At 36.4% G+C, this 22,667-nt stretch overlaps 1 protein-coding gene across 4 annotated transcripts in view; it reads right to left on the bottom strand.

Moving 5' to 3' along the window:
* cplx1.L (complexin 1 L homeolog) overlaps positions 1-15,509 on the bottom strand; it is a 129,313-nt gene extending 113,804 nt beyond the window's left edge. Inside the window, exons 1-2 of one of the 4 annotated variants that reach the window (XM_041581670.1) lie at positions 15,489-15,509; positions 13,475-13,585 (exon numbers count right to left, since the gene is read on the bottom strand). In XM_041581670.1, the coding sequence (XP_041437604.1) occupies positions 13,475-13,505 (31 nt within the window). In that variant the 5' untranslated portion in view covers positions 13,506-13,585; positions 15,489-15,509. 4 annotated transcript variants of the gene reach the window in all.
* Positions 15,510-22,667: the final 7,158 nt, after the last annotated feature.

The following is a 22,667-nucleotide window of genomic DNA, read 5'->3' as shown; positions in this document are numbered from 1 at the left end:
GAAACATGGGTAATGGGTTATACTTAGGCCTCCTCAAAGAAAGTTCATATGCAAACTGGTAATCATTCTTTAACCAGAAAATTATATAAATTAGACAATGTAAATGTTCTATATTGAAATAATTAAGAGATTAATAATTAGTTCAATGTGTGTGCAATAATATCTGAAGTCTAGTGTAGTAATATATTGTGTTTATTATATTAAATAGGCACATGCATTGCCTTGCTTTTATTTTTACCCCTAATATTTAATGGGATTTCAAGATAATGTGACCTACTTACAGAACATGCAAACTATTTTTATGGCTATACATTTTTCTATGAGTAGCCTTATCACCTTCCAACACCACACCTGGTATGAAATGATGATTATGTACTTAAAATTAATTTTAGTTGATTTTGGGGATCTTATTGCACGTTGCTATTGCAAATCACCCATGTACTCTTCACTGTATCCATTCTGCATGTTGACCCATTTCACTTAGCTAAGCCATTTCACCATCAAAATGTGCTGACGTCTAATGACATTTTGACATTTCTGTATGCTGCTACTTTATTGATATTAAAGGACCAACCCTTATATTAAAGTCAATAAACCTTAATTTCTGCAATACATAAAGCATCCATCCATGCATAAGATCAAAATACAGCAATACAATACCATGTTTAAATATTGTGTGTAAATTTCTCCTTTTTTATTTGTATTTAGTCAAATTACAGGTGATGCTCTTTTGTGGAACTATTGCATACACTGTCTTGAGGGAAAGTTTAGTTTAATCTTTGCACAGTATGAATTTGACTTCATCATAGATTCCATTATGTTTATTCACCCACCTATCAATGGTCTTTTTTTACAGCAAATAATGCATTGAACTCCATTATATAGTGTATTTTAACTGTTTTCAATGCATATTCAACTATTATGCATATCATGCATCCTATATGATGTAGTGTGGGAAGCTCCAATGGTCTTCGTGTTTTCATCTGGACCTTGTATTGAATCTATATAAACAACACTTTAAACATACATATTTTCAAGTATCCATATATTAATAATCATACAGCAGCATGTCACAATAAAGGAAAAGTCATTTTAAAAGTACACATATGATCATGGATATATTATATTGAACATTAAGACGTATTAAAGTAATGCTTTTCAATTTTCAATTGTTGGTCTTGAACCTCCTTGAGATATTTTAAGATTCAACACTGTCATCTGAAAATAGGAAAGTGACCAAGCCAGCAAAGATGAAGCTTACTCAGGATCTTGCAGGATGTCACACTGCAGGAAACATTATTTTATATATTGGAGCCCATTGCTTCCTGCAATGTGAAATCCTGCAAAACCCCAACATATCTTAAGCAGTAAGATGTCCTCTTTGGTTGCTGGTGTAAGAAATATATGTTTACTATTACAGACACCAAAATTACATGTAGATGTACATATTCAATCAATATTCAATCAGTCATAAAATAGAGAGTCGACAAAAATGAAATAAAAGCATACATTGAAAATTAATGTTTGATTTATTGTCTCTTCCTGCCATATTTTATCATGAAGTCAACCTTGTTTTAACTGGTCTTGAAAAATCAATGCTGCGGAAGTTAAGCATGAAAATGTCAATGATTTAGAAGGATGGGCCAATGTGATGATCCTTTACCATTAAAGGAGAACTAAAGGTCATAAAAAGAATTAGGCAGGAAATGCTACACCTTATGTTCTGGGGTTCTGTATCAGTCCAAGGCCATTACAGCCCTTTAACAGTAAAGATCTTTGCCTTGTATAATACATACCCCACAGAAGCTCCCCATCTACTTTTATTCTAATGTTGTTACATATGTACCTGTGATTAGGATCTGACTCACAATATTTAGTATATATACAATATAAAATTCAATGCAAGCGACTTATTCAGATTTGTTGCATTCATGGTATCTTTTAATGATTTCAGGTGACCCCTAAGCATATTGAGCATGTGCTTTGTCACATACTGTATATTCAAAATCCGGCCTAGCAAGATCAGAAAATATGGACAATGTTTAAGCATCAATTGTTACACATATAGGCTGCTGAACAGAAAGTTCAGAATATAAAATAAAGCATTTCTTGTAATATTCTTTTTTGGACTTTAGCTCTCTTTTATGAGTATGTTTATACTGAACACACCTCTATGAATTTTAATATCATAGATTATTTACATGGTAGTTTTTGTAATATCATTCCATTTATTTGGTTGGTGCCAACATTCTTTGGCTTACAGAATTGTAAGGTGACCGAAATATACATTTTTTAATTTAGCGTAGCCAAAGAAAATGTAAGAAACTTTCCAATATACATTAAACATTTTCAATGATGTTCAAGTGATTTGCAAATGTAATTGCCATTGAAAGCAGTTTCTGCCTGTCCCTTACAATCCAACATTTTGCCATACAATAAACCATAAGGGCAGATTTATTAACAATAGCGATTGTGACATTCTTGAATTTTTTTTTAAATGAAAACCTTGAAAATCAAAAATCCAAATGACAAACCCTAAAAGCCAATCAAATGCAAAAGAAATAAATAGGTAGTAGTGGCATTTAAAGGATATACACCTAAAAACGCATTAGGTAAAAATTAGCAATTCATAAATATGATGTGTTTTTAAAAGTATTCTGCTTATACTTTCAATAATAAAATATCTATATTTTCCTATTTTTTGTCATTCTAGAGTCCTAATCTAAAAGCTGGCATTTTTTCACTAAACATCCTGCCCTGTCCCTTTATAAATAGGGCAATTTTTTCAAAGGTACTTATCCTTATACTTAACAAACAAACACAATCTCCCATCACTAAGCATTTGAGCAGCTCTTAATCAGATGGATTCTCTGTAGAGAGGAAATTAGATTTATTAGTCCATCCTGTTCTCTGAGGGACCACGAAGTGACAAGCTGTGTTTAATTTCTATTTTAGTGCCAGAAATAACAAATATCATAGATATTTCTTAATTTAAACAATATCCAAAAATGTTCAGCGCAACTCCTATACATTTAGCTCACGTTGAAAAGAGATATGTACTGTCTAGATTCTAGTTCTTTTCCTGTAATTGAAAACGACAATTTGTAATTTTATGTTGCAATTGAATGTGATTAAGTTATTCAAGATTTTTCATACATTTGTGCCATTTTGATAAGTATGGCCCATAATATCAGTGGGCAATGCATTCTCCAGCAGCCAAGACTCCAGTTTCCATAATGAACAGACCCAAGAAAAATACAATGCATTGTTAAAAATTGCTGTGTTAGCTTGGTGACAAATGATTTTTGATACCTTAATTCTGTAGTCTGGGTATAGCATAGGAGTGGCTGGAACTTTTTTCATATGCAATTTCCTTTACAAATAGCCTTAATATCAATGAAAAATTGTAATCAATTAATAGATAAGTACAAGATTATTTTATTATTACCTGAAACCCAACAAATATGTACACATTGGTTGAAATTAATTACTTTATTAAATACATGTTGAAGTATACAAATTAACATATCACACATAATACAGAACAATCAAACAGTTCATCTGTGTTGCAATATATATATATATATATATATATATATATATATATATATATATATATATATATATATATATATATATATATATATATATGAACTTAAAGCATTCATTTGCTAGACAATGGAAATTATGATACTATTATTTTGTTAGGAAAGATGGTCTCATCATGGTTTAAATTCAATAAATAAACAATGTATAATGTTCGCATAACTCCTAGATTAGCTTTTCTGTAAACTACATTTCAAATTCCTAGCTTTTCCTAGCTTTTCTAAATTTACTTTCACCTATGTCACAGATATAGTTCTATAGAGAAATTGTTAGGGGTAATTGACAACCCCTTAGTGCTCATCTACCAGCACTTGCACCCCCTGGGGTTGCTGCTCTACACACGGAGGGCCGGATTAAAAATTCAGAAAATTGGTTAGGTTTCAGAATGATGAGCAAGATAGGAGCGGCTATGAGGCAAGAGGGGTGGACACCTCTATGCCACTACCTACTTGCCTCGCTAATACAGTGCTAATGCAGTCAGACCTGTAAAGGGGGCTGCAGGTTTTTGTGCTTTAAAAAAGAGCACAAAGGCCTGTTGGTATTTGCGCAATGTCCCACACATTGAGCAGAGTGCAAAAAGATGGCGGAGTGCAGCCTTTGTTTTGCACTTTGCACACTGTAACTAAGGTCTATTGTGTTCCAAATGTTTAAAATTTGACTACAACAGTGCTGCATAAAGCCACTAAGAAAGCAATGAGCAAACTCAGAAGTTTTACTTCTTAACAACATTTTGCAGCATTTTTACTTGTTTTGCAAGTGAACCCCAAACCACCCCAAGTACATCTCCCTATATTTTCCTTTTTAAACCTGGCATATCAAAAATTTGTATTGAGCTGCACCATACCATTGGGATTTGCTCTACTTTTCATGAAAATATCCATAATCCTTCCCACGATATCTATCTATCTATCTATCTATCTATCTATCTATCTATCTATATATATATATATATATATATATATATATATATATATATAATATGAACCTATATCTATATACTGTAGATATAGGTTCATCTTTTATTGTGTTATGTTTTGCTGGCAATTGTTACAGATGCCTATCTGTCAAGCTGTTTTGAAGACATAGCAATATAATTCTTCTGTACCTTGACAAGAGGAAAGAATTATTGCAGTGAAGTTGCAATAAAATCCATCCAACTGTAAGTGGCTGGCAGCAAAATAAACAATAACCTCAGCTTTAGTACACATTTATGAGCCAAGAACATTTTAGGCAGTGTCCTTAGGCATATACATTTTTTCAAAATATGAAACAATATAAGTAAAGGTATATCAGATGTCTATTTTCAACCTTTGTTACGTACCAATGAACCAAGCTTTATGTATGATAGATGCTTATAGTATTATAGAAAGCATGTATACTGTGTAAAATAGTTTTTTAGTAACCCCAAAAATTGTGTGGTTTTATTTTTTTTAACACTAAAGCAGGGAGACAACTATGTCATAGTTAACAATCTTATATGAATTTGACATCCTTGTTTAAAAAAAAGTGGGGCAAAATCCAACCAATTCTTGAAAATTGTGGTGAGTTTTTCAGAATTTTAGAATTTGAAGATTTTATCTCATCTAACAAAATATAACCCTGCACATTAACTATGCATGAGGCTTTTGGTTGATTAACAATTCTACAAGCCCATATTTAATCAAGGCCAAACTGGCATGGAATGTGATCATCACATGCCAAGTCACATGAACCCTTCTGAAATTATACTCAGAAATAATACATGGCTGCGACTGATTGAGGAAACTGGCATGATCAGTTCTAATCAGTAAAATGGCATGAAGGATAAATCTTTCAAATTTAGGCACAGAAAAGTTGGCGACTATAGTAGCTGTCAGCTTGGGACAAATACTGAAGGCTTATTCATTCCGGATATTCTAAAGCTGTAATTCAGACAAGCTAAAAATAGAACAAGTACAAGGTAGTTTGCAGGTTTTATTGTGACTGCCATCTACAGAAACATACATATATAGTACTTTTGCTGAAACTCATAAATGACTTGGGAGCTACTTATATTTCTACTCCTTTGCCAAGCATATATGATTTGATAGGACAAAAGAATAAAAAAGATGTTAGCCTTCGTACAAATGGATTGACCAGAAATTCCAACATAGCAATAGCCTCTTAAAGGAGAAGGAAAGTCATTTGGCTCTTGGAGGTGCCAAATGATAGGCATCCCCAAGTGATTGTTTACTTACCTGACACCCGGTGCTCCTATCAGCAGAAAACTGCACCGCCCAGAGAGATCTTCTTTCTGCTTCTTCACTCTTCAAATTCCCCAGGGCAGACGCATGCTCAGTAGAATGAGTAGAACAGCTGGCTTTGATGTTAAAGTTTGGTCTTTTTGCTTTACTGCGTATGCAGAGAAGAAAGAAGAAGCAGGAAGAAGATCGCTACATGGTGGAATAACCCCCAGGCCAGTGCAGGTTTCTGCTAATAGGAGCACTGGCCCGGGGTGTCAGGTAAGTAAATACAATCACTTGGGGTGCCAAATTACTTTCCTTCTCCTTTGACCAAAAATGAAGGTGTTGCCTGGACCTTGGACCTTTAAAATAAAAGGAATGAATGCTGTAACTGGGATGTGAACTCCTTTCATTTGATTCTCATTCATTCCACAGTGGATCCAGGTTAAGTTTTTTGCACCATGTTAGCCCGTTGAGAAAGTTATAGGGAAGAGCTTTTGATATGAAACATAACAAAAGTGGTGTAAAGGTGATAACTATTGGCTAACCAAGATGATAATCACAATACATTTATTTATGTAAAACTATGACTTATGCAAGTAAAGCAATGCCTTTTTGATACAGCATTATTGCTATTAACTGCATAACCAGATTGCTAAAGTGAGTAACTCACTAGTTACAAAGTCGATGCAAAGGTTTAGGTGCTATCTATAATAGCTGCTTAAAATCTTATTTACTCCCATGCATGGCATTACATCAGTCTTCATTTAAATGCTAATGTAAGCACAAAAATCTTTATTTTGAGTACAGTATTAGTGACCTTAAGGCCGAGGGCACACAGAGCGCTGGCTCTGCACTGAATATTGCAGCTTCCACTTACATGCTTACACTCTTAGTGGAACAGAGGTTGGTCCCAAAAAGGCCAGCTCCATGTCCCTGCATGCAAGAGGATGCTGCACTTTTCAGAGCAGATGAACAGAGCTGGGAAAGGAAACAGATCTGCTGCTTTCATAGTGTCACTTAGCACGGTCCTAATTATGTTTAATCCAATAGCTATATTATTTTAGGACTAAACATGTTCTTAAAGCTATACCTAAGCATTTTGTTTTGGCTTCAAAAGTTCAGCCATATCACAGCCACCATCTTTGAAAAATTGCTTTTTTTATCTCTTCCCTAGTTCAACTGTAGCAGTGATGCCTACATCTGGAGGCTAGTTCATAAAAAAAAGGTTTGTCATCTTGGTGAACATGATGAATAACAATAAAATCTCAGAATTTATGGGACATTTCTTCTTGCTATACTGTAGTAAAATACACTGGAAGAAATGTTTTTAACATCGGGAATATTCAGTCATCTGCTGACCGGACCCAATGATCCCCACCATGTTGGTGCTACTGGTGTAACGGGTTTACTGCCATGTGTAACAGCTGGGAACAAGCAATGTGCACCCCATGTTGTTTTCTTTCACTAGATAGAAGTCCAGCTTTGTATTAAAGGAAAACTATATCCCCCAAACAATGTAGGTCTCTATTAAAAGATACTGAGTAAAATAGCTCATGTGTAAAACCCTGTGCCATGTAAATGAACCATTATCATAATAATATACTTTTTTAGTAGTATGTGCCATTGGGTAATCATAAATAGAAAATTGCCATTTTAAAAAATAAGGGCCGGTCCCTGAGATCGTAAGATTCACTGTGCACGCAAACAAACCACATGTAAGGTAACATGAGCCAATTAACAGACAGAGTTCTGCCTTTTGCTTCCTCACTTCTTCCTGTTACAGTTAGTGTTGTAGTATTTCTGGTCAGGTGATCTCTGAGGCAGCACAGATAGAGTCACGAAATGGTGGTTCAAGGCAAGAGATGTAAAAGGGCAATATTTATGTAAATATATATTCCAGTTTGGTAAGATTCTTTAATATGTCATTCAATTTGATATAAACTATCTGTTGCTTAAGGATTCATTTTGGGGGTATAGTTTTCCTTTAATTACAGCACTGACTGTAACATGTAGCATTTCAATAGCAATCCCCCATATATACAATCTTTGATGGGAATGGGACAAAGATATACAAGTTTAGGTTTGCAGGTATTGGCAGACACTTTGCTGAAGGTTGCAAGCACTATTCCTAATGCAGTTTTCAATATTTATTATGTACAGGTATGATTTTTGACACTATTTTTCACGACACATTATATAATATTGTGTTTCTTTTACTGTACCCAGTGATTCAACTCATTACAAAACCTTTTAGTTTGTTCACTTTGATTAAATATTAAAATATTGTTTTATCTGGCGTCTTACAGAGCAGACTCATATGTCAGTTTCTACTGAATGCACATTATTTTAAATTAAATTTGGATTCTTCAAAATGGTAATTTTCTTAGTAAGTCTTGAGCAAGTTATACAAAGGAAGGCAATGCAAGATATGTTGCTCTGGATCACAGCCCTGGTAGTAACTATGTTATAAATTGGCTTCTATCTACATGTCATGTCATCAGTTACGTACAGGACAGGCTACACTAAATATAGAAAATACTATGTCATGCTGTTTCTTTCTTTTCATTCATTATACATGTCCCTTTGGTTCCATTATGTGCACTGGTGATACGTTTTCCTGAATGAACTCCCAGTTCATTAACTTCATACTATACAGCTGTGGAGCAAACCACAATTAAATCTTTATTAAGTCTTGACTTGTTTTTGGAAATACACAGCTGATTTTATATGATATTCTAAAGTTGATGCATTGTTCTGTATTTTAGCTTTGATTAAATATAAATTTAGTAGATTGCAGTATGACCATAGTTCTTTCTCCTCTCTCTACCCAGTGTGCCAATATTGCTTTCCTACATCTCAAGCTATATTCATTCATATTACTCTTCTTTCTATTGAACCAAGCATATATAACTAAGCACGTTTCATTTTCTAATACTTTTAATTAGAGTCTCCTATAAGGATCTGGATACACTTGTATAACCTTTACTCAATAAAACTGAAAAAGCGCTAAAACAAAATCAATTGTTTTTTTATTGCCCTTTTTCAATCAGTATCCCCAGTGACTAATTCCACTGAGAGGTCTGATGGGATGGGTTTCCTTTCATTCTTATACATTTGAATGATTTTTTTCTTTTTAGTACTTCTTGCCCACATACATAATATATACATTGATTGTTTAACAGCAATAACTCATCATAAGAAATATGCCACAGATATTTTCTCATGTTTAATTTTAGTTGCATTGCAAATAACACAACAAAGACTGATACAGGCATTGGATCTGTTATCCGGAAACCCGTTATCCAGATAGCTCCAACTTAGGAGAAGACTCCATTTTTAGCAAATTTTTATAATTTTTAAAAATGATTTCCTTTTTCCTTGTAATAATAAAACAGTACTTTGTATTTGATCCCAACTAAGATATAATTGATCCTTATTGGAGGCAAAACAATCCTATTGGGTTTAATTAATGTTTAAATGTTATTTTAGCAGACTTAAGGTATAGAGATCCAAATTATAGAAAGACCCCTTATCTGGAAAACCCCAGTTCCTTAGCAGTATGGATAACAAGTCCCATACCTGTATTATTCATCTAAGAGTATTCAGAGAAAAGGTTTATTAGATTTGTTATGAGCGCCACTAGGTGTAGATTTGGTACACAAATGCTACAAACATGTGCCTACTTTTGACCATCTATACTGTCACTGTGTGCCATATTCAGATGGCATGGGTGTATAAGGAGGAAAGTGTAAGAAGCACACTAGTTTAAAGGAGCCCTGTACTTCCCTTATTCACATGGTAAATAAAGGTTTCACGTTTCAAGTTACTGTATATCTAGGTACTCATTTTAATGCCCTGTATCTTATTACATTAATATCTACTATTTAAATGGAGTCATTTATCATGCAAGTAAAAATGCATTGCTGTAATTGTACAGTTATTTTTGCACCAGAGTTCAAATATAACAGTGGTGGAGATGGATATATCAGTTAAATATAGAGCATGCTGCAGAGTGCTGCGGGGTGAAGGATATTCAGGTCTAGCTTCTCTGAGCCTAAACCACTCACATATCATATTGTATGCAAATAGAATTTACATATTTTATGTATAGCACGCACCTGCTGCATAAATGACCCCCAAAACGTGCATAAAACATGAATAATGATGTAGGGGTCAATATATCATGCAGACGAAAAGATATTGTTCTACAAGGTTATTAGGTACTTTTTTAAAGTCAATCTTTGGACTGCCAGCTCTTATGAAAATGTCTATTTTGAGCCTAGATCAGTAGGTTATCGATGTAATTACTAGCCTATAGGGTGTATATTGAAATTTAAGCAATAGCTCAGTAGACCTTGTAATCAAGGAAAGGACAACATCAATTCATGCAGCCTTCTTTTGCTATATCCTCTCCCATTTTCTAATGTCACATTGCATCCTAAGGTCAGATGTGAAGACTTGGATGAAACAGGACTGCGATAGTAGAACAGCCTTTTAACTATAGGAAACAGGAAATCATATTTATAGCCATTAACAGGTATTCTTCCAAAATGTCCTTTTGCGACCTTAACCACGACTTTAACTCCAAAGTTTCTGTTAATAGTATCTTGAGATTTCCCATTATTATTCTACTTTGAGATAGTTGCTCCCCAATGTAGATGAAAAGAATTAGAAACTTAATTCTGATGTATATACAATGCTTTTCATACTCAAACTTACCCCATAAGGTTAAATCATCAGTTTCCAAGAAACCCTAACGGCCTAATTAGTGGGGGAATTATCCACCAATCAGCACACTACAAATATGCGAATAAGAGCCATACTAAATCATAATTATGTTGTAATAATCTTAAAAAAACATTGACTAGCTCATTAAAGAAGGGCTGGCTGGTTTGCCCACTCTAGAAGTTCACACATTTTGCTGACATTAATGATGTTAACAATATGACAGCAATGCCCACTGTGAGGATCTGTTTCTTGTCATTCCATGCATAAAAAAAATCTATTTCTCTGATTTCTCTAATTAGACCATAGGTTAGATAAGATGAATCACAGAACACAAAATACTTTAAATAGGTTTTGAGATCAATTTCTTAGGCCTTAGCAAGGCCTATTAGCAATACTATTTACTTAAGTATTACAATTGCACTACAATATGACTATACTAAAATAGTAATATACATGCATGTGAGATATATATATATATATATATGTAATATTTCAAAATAATTCATTTTATGAGTGTCCTTTCACTCACATATGCTATGTCCGAGGTATACACATCAAATGACTCATTATAATAAATTATGTGTCCCTGTTTATAAATGGTGCTTACTGATGTCATCAGTTCTAACTAACTTGGAGTTCCATGGCCTGTATAAAAGCACTCAGTCTTTGGCCTTGTGCCTCTCTTTGGAGCTCACTGAAGATTTATAATATCCTTATATTTACCATAGGGGGTATATTGTTCACTATATAATGGACAAGCAAAGTGTATTTGGTGAAGGTTTCAGTATGTCAGGGTTGGGGATTAAATATAGAGTTTAACACATCATTTGCAGTATGCTCTGTGAGTTTTCATTAACTTTATTGTACCCAATTCCACCCCAACTTCCCATTTTGCCATTAGAAAGTATTTCCATGCCAATGACAAATCTCTTGCCAGGTAGCATAGCACCACTTAACATGTTTCTAAAATATCTCCCATCACATTCCACCTACAGGTTTGCATTGCTTCACTGTCCTACTATATCGATTTTCTATAGAATACCGACATACTGTCCTAATATAATACATTTTTGCATTTACTAATCTCAAAACAACATCTGCAAATCTGCAATACAATATACTGTATATTGTCCTTATTTTTAAAACGCTAGGCTAGGCCATTGCTTCAAGGGAAGTCACTGTATGACTGTATCTTTAACATAATTGTGTACAAGAGACAAATGGGGTGGCGGTCATACATGGTGTTGTCTTTTAGTCAAAAATCCCAGCTATGTGTAGCCTATATTCAATGTACAAGGTGTACAGTAATGCACTCAGTTATTGGGCCCTGTAGGCCTACCTCAGCTCTGAAAAAATATATTAACATTATTATTAGAAAGAGTCTTTACTTTTGGTAAAAAGGAGATACAATATAAAGAGTATACTATTCCTATTTTAGTACATTGTATTTCTGGTTCCAACTTTATACACCAAATATATCTTATATCAGATATCACCAGATTTGATTTAAAAAAGTAATTACTTATTTAAATAATGGGTGCTTCTTTTTCTTTTTCCCAAATCTTGACATATAATTAACAGGACAGCCAAAACAATGGATCCATCGTTCCCCTAATACATCACAAGGTGTGTGCCCTGTACAAGCCAGCCTATGGGATTAATTTAGCATTTCTCTAACAATAATGGAGCTTGTGTGAACATGTTTTATACTGACGTTTGTAAGATTCAGTATCAGGAGAGGTTACAAAGAAATGTATTATTGATGAATAATTCCTTACCTATCAGTCTACTACTTTTGAAAAGGTTAGTAATGATTTTTTTTTGGTGCAGTATTGTTATGATGTCAAATGGCACCTACCACCTTCCTTGCTTTAACCTTGAATAAACCCCGTGGCATAAATCAATTGAAATAAAAATCATTTTAAACACAGTTCACTGAGTTTTAATCATTTTCTTCATTGATATAGCAGTGTTCTAGGTGAAGGGCATGACAAATGGTTTTATCTAAAGTCTGTGTAATCTATTCAGTCCTCTTGCAGGTCCTACATGAATGTTTTTTTTTCTTTTTTTCCCTGCAGTCAGCAGCTCCCTATCAGTCAATTTATCACAGCTGCTTAAAAGACCCATGCAAAACACAGTTTGATATATGCAAAAAGCTGCAATGCACAAGCTTACCCAGTGCATTGAACTAGACATGGAATAAAAACAGATCAGTAATACTATTCAGCTTTTCTTGCAGAGGCTAAGGTGATCCTGCCAGACGTCTAGGTACTAATTAACACAGTGGAACAGCAAATACACAATTTCCCAAATTATAAAGTACCTATATAGCACAAAGATGTCCTGATATATTTCTTTACTGGAACGAACTGTGCTTAATAGAGACTTGCCCGCAGAATGCCCTATCCACTATTGCATGAAAATAAATCAAAGTAGACAGGCACCTTAGACATGGATATTGACAGACTTTAAAATAGCATATGCATTTGGCATATACCCAAAGATTGCTATTCAAAAAAAAATTATTTCATACATGGGATAAGGCTATTACATGGTTTACTGTAACCTGAACAACACTTATTGCTTTATAGTCACACTAAGGAAATATGACTTTACTACAGTTTCAATAACTAAAAACATTTTTTACATAGGAATAATATGAATTGAGTAAATACAAAACTAAAAGGTCCACTGAAAGAACATAACCAAGCTTAATTTTTTCCCAGTTTCACCTTTTAATTGTGTTTTGGGCATATTATATCTTAATTACGTTCACCTTATCAACTTTTTGCTTTTGACCTAGACCCCCACACTGGGGTTTCCACAATGGTGCAGTGGTATAAAAGAAAAAGGGAGGAGCACAGCCAATCGACACATTGTATTTAGAAATCACATACAAACACTTAGCATGATGAACATCAGATGGCTGTACTTACCCCCCAAAGCTTGCTTCATAACAAAATCCATATTGATGGCTTGTGATTCCTTCCACTCAGTTTATTTAGTATATTACATGCAAGATAAGCTGGGAACTCTTGAATTCTATCCTATAACAAACATATTAAATATGTTATATGATTTGTAGTATCAAATAGGAAGGCTGATGTAAACATTGCAATAAACGGAGATGATCCAAGCAAACATAAAGCTTTGCTTTGAGTGTAACTCAATTGCGGTTCATAGAAGAAAGAAAAAAACGAATAGGGATAGCTAAGATTAAGCTGACCTTCAAACTGAGGTCATATTTTCCAATGGTGAAAATTCAGTTTTATGGCTGATGCTTTTCTAAACTTTTAGTAAAAAATAGACTCAGCACTTCTTGACGGAGAGGAATAAAGCTAAGCAAAAAAATGCTATCACCAAACACCGTGTAGACATGTAACATCCCCTTTCATCTCTTAAAATTTCCTAAACACACCCATTTTAATAATGAAATCTGCTTGACTCCTTTGCTGTGCCAGCCACAATAATAATGTCTGAATGTCTGAAGGGACATTTGAAGGTGAGGTGTACTAGTTAAGTTTCTTAGCTGCACGCAGTACTGTCCTACATGAATGCAGGGGAATATCAGAAAAACTTCCCTTTATTTTACCTTGCTTAACTTATATAATTATATGAAAGTATTTCTACTTCTGAGAAGAAACTATAAGACTTATTTACACATAAGGTTACTCCACGATTCAACCCATTATAGAACTCTTCTTCAGTCTAATAAGGCAAAACAGTGGCTACTATAACTATTACTTCCCTGGCATTTGTTGTTGTTATAGTTAATGTGCTAAATTAAGATTGAAAGAGATGGAAGAATATCTTTTACAGTAGAATGTGTTCCACCCCATTGCACTATCCAGTGGGCTGCAACAAATGACATCCAAGTGGAGCCTTACTCCTGCACTGCAGGTGATAAAAAAATGTCATGTCTAAATCTACCACAGTTTGATGCCTCCCTCTGCTGGTACACATAAGACTGGCTAATTATGATCCCTAAAATCATAATAAGAACCTCTCTAGTATTTATGGTAAGCTTAAATATGCATACATAGTTTGACATGGATGCTTGCATGATTGACAAAAGTTATTAAAAGATTTTCTGTAAATCAGAAGACAGCCCTGACCATGCATTAAAATTCATTAAAATAATGAATGGGCAGCAGTAATATATAAAACTTCCATAAGTCTGTGTCCTGCCTCAGTGGTATGTCTGCTACTTCTTACTGTAGCTGCAGAGCGTAGTGCTCAGACATGCTGCTGTACAACATATCTAAAGGCAGTGTTTCAGTACAACACATGCTGCAATGGACTACTACGGTACAGTGCTCTGAAAAAAAAATAAATGTGTCAGCATAAAAGAAAAAACAAAACATGCAAGCAATGACATGAAAGATCAATACCAGAAGCAAAACAGAGCCTGTGTTCTATATTTCTCCAACATATAACAACATGATGAAAATGATCATTTGCAGGGAATTTCCTGAATCATAAGGAAGGCATGAAAGCCACATTCAGCACTAGGGAAGACGGGACAGCTCCTGTTCACATGCTTTAGTGTTGGAGCAGGCAGCACATTATCAGTAAAGGGGCTACAGATAAATAGAGAATAACAGTCCTGTACCTTGTCTTGAGCAGAAAGGAGATCCTGCAGTTTGCCTGCTTCTTTCAGTACAAACTCTGCACCATGGACGGAAAAGCTCCCCCCCTTTCCCTAACGTATCATTTTTTTTCTACAGCACAGTCTCCTCCTCCCCTGGTCCATGTGTGCTCTCAACAGGAACTGCAGCCTCTGCTGAAGGGCATTTAGGGAAGAGTCTGCTTCACCAACTTACACTGTGTTCTTTTAATAGCAGCCAGACATGTCACGGACAGAAAGCATGGAATGCTAAAAGAACATGGAGCAAAAGGAAAAAGCACACAGCCATTAAAAGGACAGATAAAAGGAGATGGATGTATAACCTTGTTTTTTTTCTTCCTACATCCTCTTTGATCACTGACAAATTCTGTATCCAGACAGCCTTTTGGGCGGGGTTTGTTGCTGTGGGCTAGCAGGCAGAGCTGCAGGGTCCTAATTCATGAAAGCAAAGGAAAGGTTTAGGTTTACTATAATGCTTTTACACTGTATGTCCTATTGAGCTACTTTGGTTCCTGCTTTCTGATTCAAAGATTTTAAAAGCCATCATCCCAAATAAAGAATAGGTAAAGCTCTGCCAGGTTGGGTCATCTCAGGTAAAGTACTTTATATTTAAAAAAAGATATATGACTGCTGAAATACATACTCACAGGTTTCATCTATATAAAAGAATATTGTTAAATACTGTAGAAGTAAATATGCCTAGTAGCTTTGCTTAATAGCACTCCAGTTGTAGTGGACTACAAGTTCCAGAACACTCAGCTGTAAATTGGCTGGTTGGTGATGATACAAAATTGTACATCTCTAATTGAAACTGCAAAGACAGGACAAACATGTGGTTCATTGACTTTCCAGTAAATACATGTAAATGCTCAGAGTGGTTCCTATAAATGGGAAATAGGGGCTGTATTTATTGTATATGTAAAGGGAGGAAGGGAGAAAGAAGCATAAAATCTACACAGCTCAGTGTTTCTGTCCTCTGTTTTCTTTTTAATGCCATATGTTCTGTGGCTTGCCAGCATCTAGAGCACTGGGACTAGAGATAGACAGGGCTTTTGAAAAATATACTGTAAAGAAGCCAATGATAATAGACTCTCTTTCAGGATTTGCAACAGACCCTAAGGTTATGGGGTGTTATGTAAAATGCAAAAATGGATAAAAAGCTCCCTGTTTTATTGTAAAGGCTCTTTAAGAGCTATATTCATAGGATGCAGGTGGTGGGTGGCAGATAGGCACCCTCAGAATTCCTCCATAGCTTGTGTTTCATACACACACACACACAGGCTTGGAAGTGTCATAGAAGACCCAGGGTCATTAATAAATAAGACCCCTTTCCCTTCTTCCCAATGTCATGATGTTATTGGGCTGGGCTACCCCAGCCTAAATATCCAGACCTCAGACCCCACTCCATTGCCCTTAGCTCCCCCCTATCTTTCTGTCCTCAAATCCTATTTCCCACCCTCTGCCCCTTGCTTGTGGTGGACAGCAAGTTGCAAGAGACTCAGCATATCCAATGACTGTCTGGGGCTCCCGTTTTTTAGAAGGGATGCTGCTGTATGGTAGCTACACTACAGATTTTTCCTATCAGGGGAATACATAATAAGAGAGTTAGACTGGGCTGCTGGCAGATTAAGAATTGCAAATGAATGCACCCTCCAGGAGTCACCTAACTAACAGGTTATTCGCCTCCTATCCACAAAACCCTATATAGGGTCCAATTTGTCATTTGAGCTGAAAGTTAGTACTGTTATTATTGTTATTATTATGATATAATATTGTTGATACATGATGTTAATGGAACAGATCGGAAATCTGTTGCATACCTGTCATTGCTTAACTGTTATGTAGAGAACTTTAAATAAAAACAAGTTTAAAAAAAAAAAAAAAAGAATTGCAAATTGTGACTGAACACAAAGCCCACAACCACAATCTGCCTTGAGTGAATTTCTAATCATGTGTAGGCCGAAGGTTCAGCAGACATACAGAAACTCAATCACTTCAAATGCCATTGCCCCTGATGTAGAACAGGGCACATTATGTGAGTTGGAACCTTCATACTTTGATTTGACATGTTTAGCTAAACAGATGAAGAATTCTAAATTAGCTAATTATAAATAATATGCTTGGTTAGCAGACAGTGTCACTAACATACAGAATATGAAGCCTGATTTATGAATGCTATTGACAGTTTTTTTACCCATAATTCAGCATTTCCCCAAGCATTCCAGCATAATTGCAGCTGGACGCTATGTTGTGCTCACCACAAAATGAGCTTGATGCACAAATATGGACACAAAAGTCAACTTTGCACACCCTGTTTATGTTGGAATTGCATCATTTCTGGTGCACTGTATACCCATTTCACTTGGCACAAGTCAGTTGTGGTTACTGACCAATCACACTAAGGAAACACTGAAATAACCAGCAGGTCCATGTTGATGGTAATACCAGGGCTCTATTGTATTGATACATGCACTTGCACATAATTCATTAATTCAAGTAAGCTAAAGGAGTGCAATGGTGCTGGTTGCAGGTTGAAATGAGGGTGTAAGGACTCAAGTACCTTTCTCAGCAGAGTTGATCCATGCTCAATTTTACATACATTCTGGTTTGCATATTGCATTTGTGATCGTAAATTTGGCTTGTACTCTTGTAGGTGTGTAGTGTATTAAAGAGGAAATATACAATAATAACATACATAAAGCTAATTTAGTAGGACTTTAAATGGGCCTGTGTTGAAAATGTATTACAGTATGTTTGTTCTTTTAAAAAAACATATTCATGTAATGGCTCATTTATGAACCCACTGTAATGTGCAAAGTGCCAAATTCAGATGCAAATTGCAATGTTTTTTTAACCCACAATACAGAATTCCGGCGTCATAGCAGATGCCCATGAAGAGGTATCGACTGCAACTTGCTCAATGCACCCATATGGAAACATTAGCATCAATTTATGCAAACCACATCCTTACTGGATTTGTCTGCCCCTGGTGTCTGGTATGTCTGCAATTCAAGGGTTTCGCTGTGTCAATGCATGCAGTTATGCTACATTCATTAGAGCAGGCAAACCAGGAATATGGGCAGTAGCCTGCAAAAAGAATTTATGGATGCAGGTATCTTTGTGAATATACTCCATTTTGAGTCCATTTTAGCACTTTATGAAGCACTAATAGAGCAGTGTTTTCCTTTAAATCTTTACTATCTGATTGCCTTAGTCACCTGGATTAAAGATAGTTAGTTTATAGGGATAATTATTATATATATATATATATATATATATATATATATATTCACAGTGTCTTTAGAAAACCCATCTCTATTGCATGAAAATGTGCAGAGAAGCATGCATTTAAAGGGGGAAGGAAACCTAGTTGGCGCAAAAACCCTCCCCCCCTCCCGTGCCCACCCTCCCTCCTCCCCCCTGGCCTACCCGTCCCGCTGGGCAAATGCCCCTAACTTGTTACTTACCCTTCTGCGCAGGTCCAGTCCAGGGAGTTCACAGACACCATCTTCTTCCACGCGATCTTCTTCCTGCTTTGACCGGCGCATGCGCAGTAGGAGCATTTCGCCGGTACGATCTACTGCGCATGCGCCAAAAGTACATTGTGACTTTTGGCGCATGCGCAGTAGATCCATACCGGCGAAATGCTCCTACTGCGCATGCCCCAAAACGCCGTTCAAAGCAGGAAGAAGATCGCGTGGAAGAAGATGTCGTCTGTGAACTCCCTGGACTGGACCTGCGCAGAAGGGTAAGTAACAAGTTAGGGGCATTTGCCCAGCGGGACGGGTAGGCCAGGGGGGAGGAGGGAGGGTGGGCAACACACGGGAGGGGGGAGGGTTTTTGCGCCAACTAGGTTTCCTTCTCCTTTAAGCTGTATTATATGGGCTGAAGGGTGATTCCTACTCCAGATAAGGTTAATATTCCCAGCAAATCAAGTGATTAGATGACAGCTGGGAGAAGAGCTGCTACTGCAATTAAAAGGGTGCACTCCTATACCTATGGGCTCTTCCCTGGCTGTCTGGAAGAGACACAGTTCTGGGTGCTCCTGGTGTGGGAACAAAAGCCTGAGAGAAGTTCAAGGGGCCCGTGTAGCCGAAGACACAGAGAGTGACTGATAAAGAGAGACAGAGTGCCTGAGCTTGAGAGAAAGCAAGTGCCAAAGGACTGCTGATAGTGCTGACATGGAACTGTGAGTAACAGGGCGCTGACCTTGTAGTGGGATAATTATTTGCCTACCATTACAAAAACTAACCTTCCTATAATATAGATACAGCAGAACCCCCATTTTACATCCCCTGATTTTAAGTTTTCCCTAATTTTACATTGTTGTTTTGTGGTCCCACCTATATATTATGCACAATACATTGCCCTGATTTTACATTTTCCTAGATCTTCCTGTTTTTTTCTGGTCCCCTGAAAAACGTAAAATAGGGGTTCTACTGTATATATATATATATATATATATATATATATATATATATATATAGATATATATATATATATATACACACTATATATATATATATATATATATATATATATATATATGTAGAACAGGACAGCTCCCACCTTCAATTAAAGCTACCTTGTAGCTGCCCCTGTGCCCGGAGTAGAATATAGATACAAAAAGAACAAAAAACCAGCACCAGGGGTCTTTGCAGTGAAGAAAACTTGTATTGTCACATTAGTATGTACAACCGACGTTTCGGTCCCTCTTGGGTCCCTCTTGGGATAAAGGTCCCAAGAGGGACCGAAACGTCGGTTGTACATACTAATGTGACAATACAAGTTTTCTTCACTGCAAAGACCCCTGGTGCTGGTTTTTTGTTCTTTTTGTATATATATATATATATACATATATATACATATATATTATATATATTAGTCCCATCCCTCCACCTTCCTAATAATAACTGCATGCTGGTTATGTCTTAGGTTTATGGATAAGAAGTTTATAGATAGAACACTATTGCAACCTCCCACAACTGCAATAAAAGTGTTAGGATTAACAGCAAAACTATGACGGCTTATTTAAATCTCACTGAATCCCAATCCCCAGTGGCGTGATTGGATCCCTGTTTAGGAATGCTCTTCTGCCTATAACAGCTAAGTCTTACTGCATTAGAATCCTGTGGCTCTCTGGATCCAGTAAGGAAAGAAGGACCAGGTTTGTAGATAACAACTGTAGATTTTATCATGAGGCAAATGTTAAAACAGGAACCAAACCAAGGTCAAGCAGAAGATCAGTTCTATTGAAAGGACCAGAGCAGGGTAGAAATCATGAGGAAGGATCAAAGACATGCACAGTATTAGCTATACGGTGTAACATCTGAGACAGAAAAATGGGAGATCTTTGGCAGATCTTTAGGATATCTTCAAAAAAAACAGTAAAAAATAAAATAAAAATTCTGGGAATGATAACTGATGCTGCACATTTAGCCCAAGATAGTAGTCGTGGCCATACTGGTGGGTTATCAGATACCTAACAGAAACGTAATTTCTTGCTTTTTCCTCTTTGTCTGTAAGGTACCTCTGGCCGCAGATAAGCCTTCGCCTGCGCGCAGGCGCAGGGGTGTGCAGGGTTCTGTGCATTCTCAGCGCCTGTTGCCTGTGAGCGCGTCTTTGCGTGCGCGACCATTTTGTTTGACGCTGCGCATTAATGTTTGCCGCCAAAATCGTCCCTTTAAATAGGCGTCTGAGGAAGTAAACAGCGCTTGGTTATTTTCCTAGCTTTTGCTTCTCACTTGTGAAACTTTTCCGGTGTGATTCGGCTTGCCTAGATACTTGCCTGTCCCTGACTTCGCTTGACTTCAGCCTGCCTACCGACCTCTGCCTGCTTCCGATTATGCTTGTCTTTAGTCTGCCTAGTGACTTCTGCCTGTCATTCTCTCCGCTGAAGTTCTCTTTGATTGGCTGTTACACTTAAGCAGTTTTAACTGCTTTAACTCTTCAAGTAATTGGCTCTAACACTCCTGACAGTGTCTGCCTATTAGTCTGTGGATAGTATGTGACAGAAAAGGATACACCTACGGAAAATAGGACATAAAAGGTTTTTCCATTAGATAAAATACATTAGGGTAAACCATGTAACTTGAAAATGTGTTTCATAAATAGCCCCACTAGTGTTCTGACCAGGGGCACTTGTGGTAGAGAAACCAAATGAGCCACTTTACTGAATTGATCTACCACTACCCAGATAACAGTATTCCTTTGGGAAGATGGTAGATTGACTATCTATGCATAAATTAGTCCAGGGTTGTGTATGAACAGGGAGAGGCTGTAACAGTCTTGGAGGTTTTTGACCTAACACATACAGTGTAAGAATGTACATATCTTGGCATATGGTTGGCCACCTTAAATCTCTGAGCTGAGAATCTGTATGGTCACTGTAACACCAGGTTGGCCAAATAGAAACATGCAAACACTGCAGTGCTGAAACTTCTAGGAACAAAAAATGTATTGGGGAAGTTAGAGAGAGAGAGAGAAGCCCTGGACTGGGTGTATTGCAGTGAATAAAGGATCAGAATGTAGGGCTTCAACAATCATTCACTTGGGGGGATTACTTGAGGTCAAAGCCACGGGTTGCCCTGGAACCTGGAACTCCAGTCTGACACTTGAAAATGGCATGTAACATGACAAAGCTTTAAAGGCTGCAGTCAAGGTAGATTTATATGCCAAATATTGCTTCTCCCCCACTCTCAACTTTTGTCCAGATCTTTCCTTTTTCACCTCCCAGTTATGGGATCTGTTATCTGGAATACTTGGGACTTGGGAGTTACCAGATAAGGGATCTTTTTTGTAATTTTGGATCTATTTTTGCAATTTTTATCTCCATACTATGGGGCAGATTTACTAAAGGGCGAAGTGGCAGTCGCTAATGAAAATTTGCCAGAAATCCCATCCATAGGGAGACCAATTTACTAAGTTTGTGCCCTTTCACCAGGCGCATTTTCAATCTTTACTCCTCAAATTTTACAGAAAGTTGTAACTATTAAGAATTTTTATTTTATCATTTTTTTTACCATTTGAGGGGCATGCCACATTTGTTTTAGGGTGAGTTCATGTCTAGTAGGTTTCTTAGTCAGCACCTGTAACCTCCCAATTCTTAGAGCTTGGTGCACATACAATGTATCCATTCACTCACAATTTTCAAATATTGACAGCACCAATCTTGGATTTCTTTGCTTAAAATGCCTTTATTGAGACATGGGTTTAGACCCCGATATACTTGGTAACGTTTCAGACCGCCATCGGTCTTTTATCAAGCCAGTTCATGTCTAGGACAATCTTTTGCTTCCTTGGACATTTTTAATAATAAGTGGCCACTTCAAGCATTTTCACCAACATCTCTAATAAAGACATATATAGACATATATGAACCAGCCCTATTCAATTGACCCAAGCACAAGTATACAGTATTAATAAAATTTCACTTATGAGAAACAAACGTTAGCGGAAGTTCGCTATGAAATGCTTGCGCTGACGAATTAACTTTGTGTAGG

Source organism: Xenopus laevis, chromosome 1L (assembly GCF_017654675.1).
Source record: "Xenopus laevis strain J_2021 chromosome 1L, Xenopus_laevis_v10.1, whole genome shotgun sequence".
Taxonomy (NCBI): Eukaryota; Metazoa; Chordata; class Amphibia; order Anura; family Pipidae; genus Xenopus; species Xenopus laevis.
Note: the sequence above shows the minus strand (reverse complement) of the source record. Positions and strands in the feature narration are given on the sequence as shown.